This window comes from Rutilus rutilus (genome assembly GCF_951802725.1).
Source record: "Rutilus rutilus genome assembly, chromosome: 24".
Taxonomy (NCBI): Eukaryota; Metazoa; Chordata; class Actinopteri; order Cypriniformes; family Leuciscidae; genus Rutilus; species Rutilus rutilus.
Window position 1 is genome coordinate 27,945,276 of NC_140228.1, and position 11,997 is coordinate 27,957,272.

Sequence of the window (11,997 nt, forward strand, 5' to 3'; positions counted from 1 at the left end):
TGAAGGGGTAAGGGGTAGAATTAGGATTGGGCCTAACAAGAATAGGTGCAGACAAGACAAGACAGAACATAAATAGGATTTTAAGTAAAGATCATGTTCCATGAAGATATTTTAGAAACTTCCTACCGTAAATATATAAAAAATATATTTCTGTGAGTGGATGTGGCAAACTTGCAAACATAAATGGACAACTTTAAATTTTAAACTTTAGATTTTTTTGCACCCTCAGATTCCAGATTTTCAAATAGTTGTATCTCGGAAAAATATTGTCCTATCCTAACAAACCATACATCAATGAAAAGCTTGAGTATAAATCTTTATGATGTATAAATCTCAATTTAAAAAAATTTACCCTTGTGACTGGTTTTGTGGTCTAGGGTCACATATTTAAACGTCTTTACCTTGAAAAAAAAAAATGAAAAAATAGCTTGAATGTATTTCTAAAACCCTTTTTTCATTTAGTATACGCGGTTCTATGAATATGCAACTGAGCCCCGTCTCCACTCACTCACAGCAGCTCAGAGATCCACTCGTTGACGATCACACGTTGATCTGATTGGTTACAAGGTAGTTTGTGACATCAGAAACACCAGCGATTTCAAACCACGTTTTTGAGACTTTGGTTCACTGCAGTTTTAAGAAGAAAATAAAGCGTATTAAAAACCCCACATAGAGATATAAACATTAAAAGCTGGATTTTCTCCACAGGGGGACTTTAAGAATGTGTTTTGGAACAACAACATGCATTGCTGGAATGTGTGTGACTTTACTTGATTGTGGATTTAATGGATGGATGGGCCTACAGTAATGGCCAAAATGTCCGGACAGTATATTTGCACAATATTTGCTTTTAATGGCTCTTCAGGTTCTATTAAACAATCAAAATATGAGGAGTATGTTTTAGTGTGTTAAGGTATTAAAATGACAACATGATATGGTAAAAAAAGGTTATATTTTATTATGTAAAAAAGGCATAGAAAACAAAAAGCTCAAGGGAAAAAAAACATACATTGACTACAATGTAATCAGTTATTAATATTTGATTGGTTCTCCCGTGTTTTTGATTACAACAGCCATTCTCCTGCTGGGCTTCATTGGAAGACCTGCATGACTTGCAGACATATACAATCCCCAATACCTTTACGTTTCCCATGCCATGCTTTATGGTGCCACGCATGCATTTGGAATTAAAACACTCCAGTTGTCTCAAAATATACAAATAATTCCCCAAAAATTACAATAAAAAAAAATATTATATCCAATTGGATTTCAGGAAGTGTCTATGAGATCATGTCAATAAAACCTTGTTAGTGAATACAGGGGAAGTGAAACTTGTGACACGCTGACATTATCATTTGACACAAATGAGAAGTTAAGTTGCCTCGTTCCGCTTATTTCACCTAAAATTCATGAGAAGTTAGTCAGATTCTGGGTCTAACTGAAAGGCTATGAAGTTACGTCTGTGTGATAATATGTTGTTGGTTCTGATTCTGAGTATTGTTCAGATGAATTGGGTTTACTCTCAGGATCACCAATGGCCTCTTCACACAGTGTGCAACTCAGACAAACTCACGGTGACCTACAGAAGCTGCGGTGAGATCAGTGTCACACACACTGTCAGTGAGAATTTTTTAACAGAAATAATTGATACTTTTATTCAGCATGGATGCATTAAATTTATCAAAAGTTACACTAATGTAATGTTACAAATGATTTCTATTTCAAATAAATGCCCTGCTTTTGAACTATATTGGTCAAAATAACTCTGAAAAAAGGTATCACGGTTTTCACAGAAATATTAACTGTTTTCGACATTGATAATAATCATAAATGTTTCTTGAGCAGTAAATCATCATATTAGAATGATTTGTGAAGGATCATGTGACACTGAAGACTGGAGTAATGATGCTGAAAATCCAGCTTTGATCACAGGAATAAATTACATTTTACAGTATAATCACATAGAAAAGAGCTAGTTTAAATTGTAATAACATTTCACATTTTTACTGTATTTAATGTATTTTTGATCAATGAAATGCAGCCTTGGTGATAATAAATCTTACTTTTGAAATCAAACTTTTGAATTTGGTGTATACATTCATATGCACATTTCTGAATGTGTTGTTTGATTGAGAGATGTCAATCTTTTACATCAGCTAATGATTTATTATATTCAATTCAAACCACTCAGTTTATCTTAAAATGTATTTCAAATTGTTTTTGTTTTTTTCTGATTTCATTGTCTCAGACCCTTTACAGGATGTAGGATTCACTTTCCTGCCTTGCCCTAACAGTTTGACTGATCCTATAAAAATCAGATTGTCCCTTATTCTGAGTAAGATTTTCATCTTTATTAATATGATCAAATCAGATGAATGAAATCAAGCCTTGAAGCAGTAACTGTGTGTTCTCTTACAGGGCAGTCCATCGATGAGCTTTATTCATCAGTTGAGCTGCTGCTAAAACACATCCATGTAATCAGTCGGGACAAACCCCTCTGTCTTCCTCATTTCCCACGGTTCACTTTTTGTGGAAGCAAGAGAGGAGGTGAGCACAGGAAGGTTTTGGTTGTGTTTGTCATTTTTATATGTATGTTGAATGTAATGTGAAATTATTAGGAAAAATGTATTTCATTTTAATTTCTCCAGAACTCATCACCATAGAATCCTCATTTAAGTCAAAAGTAGACCTTCCTCTAAAGGTTTGGCTTTTACATTCCATTTAAACATCTATGCTTTTATTTATTGTGAGCATGGAGCTGAAATGTCTTTATTGCATTTTGTTTCTTCCACAGGGTGATTTTCATCTTAACCTACATGCAATAAATCAAGATGGCTTCCAGATTGCCTGCGTTAATGCAACTATTTTCATCCAGTAGTGATCCTTCAAAACTAGAGGACCTGTTCTTCAGAGTGTCTGTAGTGTATTCTCACATTATGTGGAACTTAGACGTTATATTGCATTTTAGCAAAGGTGTTTAATCAAAGTTAATTGTGTTGTTCCTCTTTGGGACATTCATCATGCATTCAGGATTTTTGCTGCTTTCAGCAGATTTCATAATTTTGTTTCGCCCTCGTTAGACCTTTAATCTTAAATAAAACTTTGAAAAACCATTAGTCACCATTGAATCAAAATCAACAAATCTTTTTTTTTTTTTTTTGAATATTGCAGTATTTATTATAAATGCTTTATCCATGCACATCATTATAATTCATGTTCCATGAATTCAGAATAACTTCCCCTCCCTCTTGCAGCATCTCTTCTCTTCTCTTCCGTGATGACGAGGGCGGGGCAACCTGTCACTCACATGAGATCAGCCAATAGCAAACCACAACCATCCAATCAATTCCCCACAGACAAAGTCATTTGTTTCTGTTCCAGTAGCGTTTCACTCAAATGCACGTCAGGGTAGACAAGGAAATACTATCGCATTTTTTTATGCCAACAAAAAAAGAAAAAGAAAAAACGGTTTAGACTTAGAACAAAGAGTAAAAAAAAAAATGTAGTGCAAATATTTGTCATTAATTGTGACTGTGCCAGTTTTGCCTTGAATAAAACGTATTAATTGCCTATGTGTGTAACGTGCTTGGTTGTAGCAATGACTCGTGCGACGAAGGAAAGTACACACACTTTAATGGAAATCTTCACAGGAAACACGTAGAAAACAACCAAACATCTCTGAACACTAAGGCCACATTTACACATAGCCGGGGATTTAGATAAACAAATATTTTCCCTCCTCCGTTTTCAATAATAACATCGTGCACACAACATCGTTTTCAAAAAAGTTGTCATTTACATCAACCCGCATAAATAGGCCTACGCCATCATAACTATGCCAAACTTATGGGCGGCAGTGTAGGGAGAAGGATAAAGCCATGCAAGCCAATCAGAATCCTCAGAATCGACAACAACGAATAACACGAGCGACTTCCTAGGGCGCATACACATGGGCGGATCTACAGGGGGGCAAGGGGGGGCAGGTGCCCCCCCACTCTAGAGCCTTGCCCCCCCAGCTGCCCCCCTAACTTTGATGATCCAAAAACTGTACTTGTAAAAACAACCCGCCACTATGTCCACAAGCTTCTCAAAATAGTGAACTAAACAATACATTTACCAAAAGTGAACAATTTAATTAAAAATTTTAAATGTATTATTAGCCCCTCCCCCCTGCGTGCAGAGCGGCATTCGCTCAGTCTGGCTCACACACAGCGAGTCTGCTGCGGTGCGGTGGCCCAGCAACACGACTAGAGAGACTGAGCTGCCCCAGAGCCTCTGAAGGTGAAGTGAGTTTCCCCAGGTGTAGTTTAAACACACGTTTAAGTTACATTTGTAATGAATGTATTGTGTGCTAAAGATGATTCAGCATCAGCAAAAACAGCGAGTCTATTACATTAGCCTAAATCAGCGGTCAAATCGCTCCCTCGTGATTTGTAAGAGCACTCTACCCTTTGATTAGCCTAATTTTGATTTTAGTAAAGACAAGAACAGCTTATATAAAAAAAAAAAAAAAAAAAATTGTATCCATAACGTTTACTGATGGTCGCCGTTACGCCGACGTACGTTATGTTACAACACACAATACAGTGCCAGTTAGGAGATCGATCATTTGATTAGCTAAGCAGTCCTATTAAATCCAATTCCTCTCAGATATCACAGCAATGAAACCAGGTTACAACTGGGGAAATAACAAATACAATAGTGGTCGTTAATAGTTGGGAGAAAATATGATGCGTAATAATGATTAGATCTGCATTTGGTCTTAAAGAGGCAGCAGTCTAATAAACCTGCTGACGATTGCTCCATTAATGTGAATCAAACCACAAAAGGCAAAGAGAAAATCAGTCGCAGCTCTTGAATGATATAAGCTTTAATCTATCTATGATCAACTATGCAGTGTTATTTTAAATCTGACTTTATTAGATGTCTTTTTAGCCCATATTACTCCTGAACAGTAACGCCAGTAGACATTACCAGAGCCCGTCTACGGAGAGCCTGTCCACTCCCTATTAAGCCCTATTGTACCGAATTTTGGTTGTAGTACCACCAGAGTTCCACTGGGGGCGCTCGCCATGAGTGCAAAATGAATGGGAGTCAATGGGGCTAGACGGCTAAATTAGTCTCTTTCACCCGATTGCCGTTGAGAAATCTCAGATGTGATTGTAGATTTTGCAAGTTCAACATGGGTTTTAGGTCGAAAGTTGAATGAATGAGTACTTATGTCGTTTTGATTTCTTACAGGTTGAGTTGTTGTTGCCCATAACACGCTAGCATTCTGCTAATGACGTCAGCATTCTGACGTCATTGATATTTTGAAAGACTTTTTTAAAGCAAATAAGTGACTCTAAAAAATCTAACACCCAGCAATGTGTAATTTCTTTGCATCTCCTTTCGAATACAACATTCAAATTACTAGACAAAAAATTATATCCTGAGAAAAGTGGATTTTGAGGGGTATACCGCCATTGACCTCCATTCATTCTGCACTCGTCCTGTGAGCGCCCTCATATGGAATCAGAGTGGAACTGCAACCAGTTCAGAAGCCGGAAGTGTAGTGAGAGTGAAACTTCTCGCCATATTAGACATTCTCTGACATTACTAAAATTAAAGCAATGGATATATAATTGTAATATTTGTTTAATTGTATACTTTTTTTGTTTGACCGTGTGTTTGTACTTTGTTTTTGGTGTCCTATGTCTTATGAATATAAAACACAAAAGCCTGCACCCCTCTGCATAACATACATGTTTTATTTGTTTTGTTAAAGCATTGCTTTTTCTTTTGCTATAGATATTTATTTTACATTTTACAAAATATAAAGCAATATTAATTGTGTTCTAAATAATTTTCCCCCTTTTTTTATATATATAACAAAACAAAAAGAACCGATAATAATACCGTTAAAGTATCGGATCGATAAGGAGTATTGGTAAGAGTAGTAATACAGTCTAGCAATATACGTCTGCCATATGTTGCCACCCCTCAAAAATTCCTGCCCCCCTCTCGCCACCCCATAAATATTTTTCTAGATCCGCCCCTGCGCATACATGACGTTAAGCATTTTCTGGCGCATAATGTTACGTTTGAGAACCTAAAACCCCCTTTCTCCCAGTTGACACGGCAAGACATAACCGGCGTTATCAGAAATCTCCACTTTGGCCAGAGTTTTTAGAAATAATCGTTTTCTGTGATAAAAAAAAAGGGGGTTTTCGTGTAAATGAGAGGCCAAACCGCAGGGAAATATCTGTCTTCCCTTCATGTAAATGGAGCCTAAGGGTAGGCCTATTTAAACACGGGGACTAATGGAATAATTAACGAGACAACAGGTGGAAATAATGAACTAATCAGAACACAGCAAAACTAGGGGCATGTTCAAGTTCAAAACGGTGCGCAATGTTTTGCTACGGTTTCCGGGTTGAACGTCATGTTTCCTGGAAACGGCGTGCACCGGTGTGCAACGGGGTTTGAGATACCTTTTCTCTTGTTTGGTGGGTGTGTCAGAACTGCAGTCCAATCAGCAGCAACATGTATATAAAGCATGCAGTATTAAAGTGAACTCGCACAATGGGTTCAAGGAAAGTAATTTACAAATGTGTTCGATGCAGCTCGGTAGGTTATACGCAACAACTGAGGATATTAGAAGACATGTTTGTCGTAAGTTTTATTGTAAAAATATAGGATATCAACATAATGATGTAGTTGATTATATTTTTAGCTTCATTGCAAGTGTATGACATTTGGTATAGAAATAAACAATGGTAATTAAGTGCTTTTCCTAAAAATGAGAAAGAAAATACAGGGTATTAAAACAGTATGAACTACAAATAAAGTCAGTATGTGAGGCTAAATAGATGTGTTTTAGTCTGAATTAGGTAAGATGTGTGCTTCCATTTCAGTTTCAGCAATTCCTTCACTCGATTGGGATGTTCTCTTTTGTTCTGGGCGGCAAGTGCAGTAACTGTAACATCGGGCATATTTTGTAGTATTAAACACATATTTATACCGACTTCATCAGGCTCCGAAAATTCTTCACAAAGAACACAAAGAATGGCCTTCTCAGCTGCCATAGTTGCAACTCTTGCGTCATCAGAACAGTGTGTTCAACGCATCACCGTTTCTGTTTAAAAAACGTTGTGCAACGTTTTGTCAGGGCTGAAAGCAGCCTAGGTCACAGGGGAAACGTTTCACAAATGAACTCAAGATGACCAAACATAGTCTGGCTATCACCAGGCCAATCTCAATCTTTTAAGAATGAACATTAGTCTGGGGAGTCTGCTCTGTATTTTCTGCTGCACAAGAGGCGTGATCAACGGGCATAGTTCAAATTAGTGATGGTGAAATGAAGCTTTGTGAAGCATTGGGGCTTTCCCCCTCGACTGTATTGTAAAATGGTTCATTACTCTAAGCTTTTCAATACGTTGCACATTAACGACATCTTGTGGTCAAAAGGTGGAAAAGCTGCCTTTCTGTCCCAGAAGACCGTTTTTTTATATATATATATATACTTTTTTTAATTAATAAATCACTTTGTGCTCTGTAAACCACAAAGCAATACAATTAATCTTCATAATTAATGTGTTAGTGTTTATGTAGTTCTTATACAATGTATGAACAAACAACTGTATGAATTAATTTATGGAAAAAAATAATAATAAATGGGACTAATTCACTTGTACAGAAACAGTTCTTATGAATCTACTTTGATCTACAAATGCAGCCTTATTCACATAAACTTTAGCCTCAGTCCTAATCCTACGAGTTCATAGGCAAGGCTCATGTATATATAATCAAAAGAAAAGAAAATTGTTGTGGAATGGTGAAGTGCTTGTGAACTGGGGAGCTGACATTTTATTTTGTGGGTAATTTAATAAAAAAAAAAAATGTTTTATTAAGGACCAGGACTTGTTCAACAGTATGAGGGCTAAGTCTATTTCTTTTTTTATTTTCTACTACCGAAGGGCATGACACTCAAACCTGCTCGAGGGGTTTCGCGCTATTTTTTAATCTGAATACGAAGCAGTCACGTGACTGTGTGTGGAAACGAAGCTTCGGACATCACAGATCACGTGCTTATGGCAAAACGAATCAAGCTCCGATACACTAGGCTTGTTTGACTTCATCAGAGCCCGTCTACGGAGAGCCTGCCCACTCCCTATTAAGTCCTATTGTACCGAATTTTAGTTGTAGTTCCACCAGAGTTCCACTGGGGGCGATCGCCATGAGTGCAAAATGAATGGGAGTCTATGGGGCTAGATGGCTAAATGTGTCTCTTTCACCCGATTGCCGTTGAGAAATCTCAGATTTGAGTGTAGGTTTTGTAAGTTCAACATGGGTTATAGGTCGAGTACTTATGTCCTTTCGATTTCTTACAGGTTGAGTTGTTGTTGCCCATAACACGCTAGCATTCTGCTAATGAATGCTGATTGGTCAGTGAAGGACTGATTACGACCAGAGATACCGCTTGATGGCGTCGTGGCATCCGAAGCGGGACCAGAAACAAACAAAACAAAAACTCGTCTAGCACGTGTATTTACCTGTGTCAGCTGTGTTGTCGATGCCTCGAGAGAAAAGAGAGTGCAGAGCGCGAAAGCACCAAAGTGACTGAAGGATTGTCATAAAGAAGTATCTCTGGTCGTACGATGTGTATGACGTCATTGACACTTTAAAAAAAAATGTTAAGCAAATAAGGGCCCGTCCACACGGAGACGCGTTTCGCTGTATACGTTTACATTTTTTATCGTATTGGCGTTTCGTCCACACGGATCCGGCGTTTTGGGAGACTGAAACCGCTATTTTTTTAAACCGGGTCCCAAAGTGGATAAATCTGAAACCGACACCCTTCCGGTTTCGTGTGTACAGCCAATCCGTATATTTTGTGAAACGATGATGTCATCACATCACGTGTTGTCTGTGTCACGAGTAACAGCAACAACAATAATGGCGGACTTATATGATTGTATTCGTGCTGCAGAAGCTACTAAGCCTACTAGCTTTATTACAGCAAAATCTATTGCTTCTCTGCAACTGTGGTGAGCAAAAAGCGATAATCTTTGTCTTCTTCTTCTTGGTTCGTATACAGCGCGCAAGGTTATGCGCATGCTCAAAGTCTTCTTCTCCGTGTATAGTGTATCTCTGTGGCAGAATTACAGCGCCCCATACTGGTCTGGCATATATACTACACCGTTTTCAGTCGGTTTCAGTGGTTTCGTGTGTACGCAGATATTTCTTGAGACGACGCCGTGTTTACGGAATTTTTTTTTAGAACGAGGGAAAAAAAAAATCGGATCGGGAACGCACCGGCTTCATGTGGACGTGGCCTAAGTGACTCTAAAAAATCTAACACCCAGCAATGTGTAATTTCTTTGCATCTCCTTTCGAATACAACATTCAAATTACTAGACAAAAAATTATACCCTGAGAAAAGTGGCTTTTGATGGGTATACTGCCATAGACCTCCATTCATTCTGCACTCGTCCTGTGAGCGCCCTCATATGGAATCAGAGTGGAACTGCAACCAGTTCAGAAGCCGGAAGTGTACTGAGAGTGAAACTTCTCGCCTTATTAGACATTCTCTGACTTCATGCAGCTCTGCGCAGACCGATCGGCGGCTGACTTGAAGCAGTGCATGCGGGTTAGAAATTTTGTCCGACTTGATACAGCGGCGACGCCACGTGACTGTGACGTATGCCATCAAAGTACCGCGAGAGCGATTCGAGAGTAGCCGGGGAACTCAGCCAGCGCAGCTTCTCAAGAGCGGCTGCACTGGGCTGCACGAGGGCTGATGACGACACAGCTGTTCCACGATTGGCCGGCATGACAACGATCACGTGTGTTTCGAATACATGAATACATGAAATGGTATTTAACAGTTACTCCAGTAAACATTTTTCTGGGGGAGGACCCACCCACTTTTTTTCTTTCTTCCGATGCCCATGCACCAGCATATCTAAAAGACTTTGTGACATAAGAAATAGTGTCATCAAAAAATAACATTAGAACCTATTGAATTATGAATGTTCTGAATTGTATGATGTAAAAAAAATCATCACTGTAAAATTGTCCTAGAAGATTTTGTTTCCTGGGGAAGGATTGCCTCTGAGTCAAGTGGAGGGGAAATGTTGTATGTTAAGGGTGGTATTGTGTTTGTCCAGTAGGGGGTGGTGGTGCACTGTGTTTGTGGGCTGTAGCACTGTTAAAAGCAGAGAAGAACACGCAGTGTGGGTGTGCTTGTGTGTGTATTGCTGGCTACAGAGATGAGTCCTAAAAAAAAAAAAAGACCATCCATAAGTTTCCATTTTCTCTGAGTTTTTCCTTGGTATCTACGATACAACATATATAGTCTTGCCCAGTTTTGTCCTTTAATGTTAGCCTACTATCTTAATGCATCAGTGTTAAAGGTGGGATCAGTAGTTTTTGAAATATGCTGTTTGGAAGTTAGTTGGACCGACACAACAACAAACGTGTAGCCAATCAGCATTAGGGGCGTATGATGGTGGTGCCTGACGGTACCTTGGGAGGAAAGGATCGAGGAGGCACATGAATGCAAGCTAGGGAAGTATCAGTCCCTCATCTCTGATGGCCAGCAGAGGGGTTGGAGAGCCTGGAATCTACCGGTGGAGGTGGGTTGCAGGGGGTTCCCGGGACAGTCACTTTGGAGAGCATTGGGGACGCTTGGGGTTAGAGGGTCAACCCACAAGAACCTGGTGAACAACATATCGAAGCAGGCAGAGACAGCATCCAGATGGCTGTGGTTAAAGAGGAGCGAGCGGTGGCTAAACCAGGCTGGCTGGGGTCAGAGCTGAGTGGTGAAGTCCTGAATGGCCGAGGTAGCAGTTCCAGGACGCTGGTTCTGCTGTCAAGCCCCATGCAGGTGTCGTGGGCTAGTTGACGAAACACTGGTGAAGTGGGGTACCCACTTGAAAACCCAGTGAAGTCAACAGGTCTGAATCATACAGCTCTGCCCTCAGTTGAAGACGTCTGAGGGGAGCGACTTCTATGCTAGCCACCCATATAAGGAGCAGGATGTAACTCCTGCCAAGTGCGGTGGCTGCGATATACCCTATCGTTTAAAAACAGACAAAAACGACTTACCCCACCTTTAAGTGTTTTCTTTATAAACATCAGATGTGAAACTTTGCACGTTTTAAAGGGGTCATGGACTGGATTATTTTATTATTTTATAATGTTTCCTGGGGTGCCCTTATAATGTTAGTATGATTTTAACAAAAGGCATTTTTACTAGCCTGATTTTAGCCTTTGATTTGAACGCTCTGTTTTAAGGGGCGTGTCTGCTGTGAGACTTCAGTGTAAACGCCCACTGCTGTGATTGGCTGACATGTTTGCATATGAAATAGCTAGGATTACATGTAGAACTCTCTCTAAAACTTTTACTACATTTTTACTGTTACAGCTATCGAGATTAAGGAATCATGAAAAGCAGTGTTCCCCAACTCTGCTCCTGAAGGACCCCCAACACTGCACGTTTTCTTTGTCTCCCTAATCAACCCCACCTGATTCAACTTATCAGCTCATTAGAAGAAATTCTAGGACCTGAAATGGTTGTGTCAGAAAGAGGAGACTTAAAAGTCCTTCAGGAGCAGGGTTGGGAAACACTGGTGAAAAGTATTGATCATGATGATCTATTCCCATCACATGAAAGGTTGCAGTGATGAGCATTGAGCAGATGACTGCTGATCGCGTATGAAAATATCTTATAAATATCTTATATATATAGATCTTATATATCTTATCGGCACTCTCACAAATGCTTTCACCAGAGGTGTAAAGTCCAGGGGTCAGAAAGTAAAAGTCCTACCATATATTTATTCCACCCATGAACTCAGCCAGCTGATTTCACTAATTAGTTCTATCTCCTGGCTGAAAAACGGTGCTAATTATCAAATCCAGGTGATTGGAACAATAGCTACTGAGGAGGACTTTTACTTTCTGAACCTGGACTTTACACCTCTGGCTTTCACCAAATAACAATGCAAATAC

General features: G+C 39.3%; 1 protein-coding gene across 1 annotated transcript; it reads left to right on the plus strand.

The window, feature by feature from the left end:
* The first annotated feature begins 1,254 nt into the window (after positions 1–1,254).
* LOC311283917 (lymphocyte antigen 86-like) lies at positions 1,255–3,570 on the plus strand. Its single transcript, XM_084398688.1, has 5 exons — positions 1,255–1,593; positions 2,249–2,335; positions 2,419–2,547; positions 2,649–2,701; positions 2,795–3,570. Exons 1-5 carry the CDS (start codon positions 1,449–1,451, stop codon positions 2,876–2,878), a joined length of 498 nt encoding a protein of 165 aa, XP_084254814.1. The 5' UTR covers positions 1,255–1,448; the 3' UTR covers positions 2,879–3,570.
* The last annotated feature ends 8,427 nt before the right edge of the window (positions 3,571–11,997 follow it).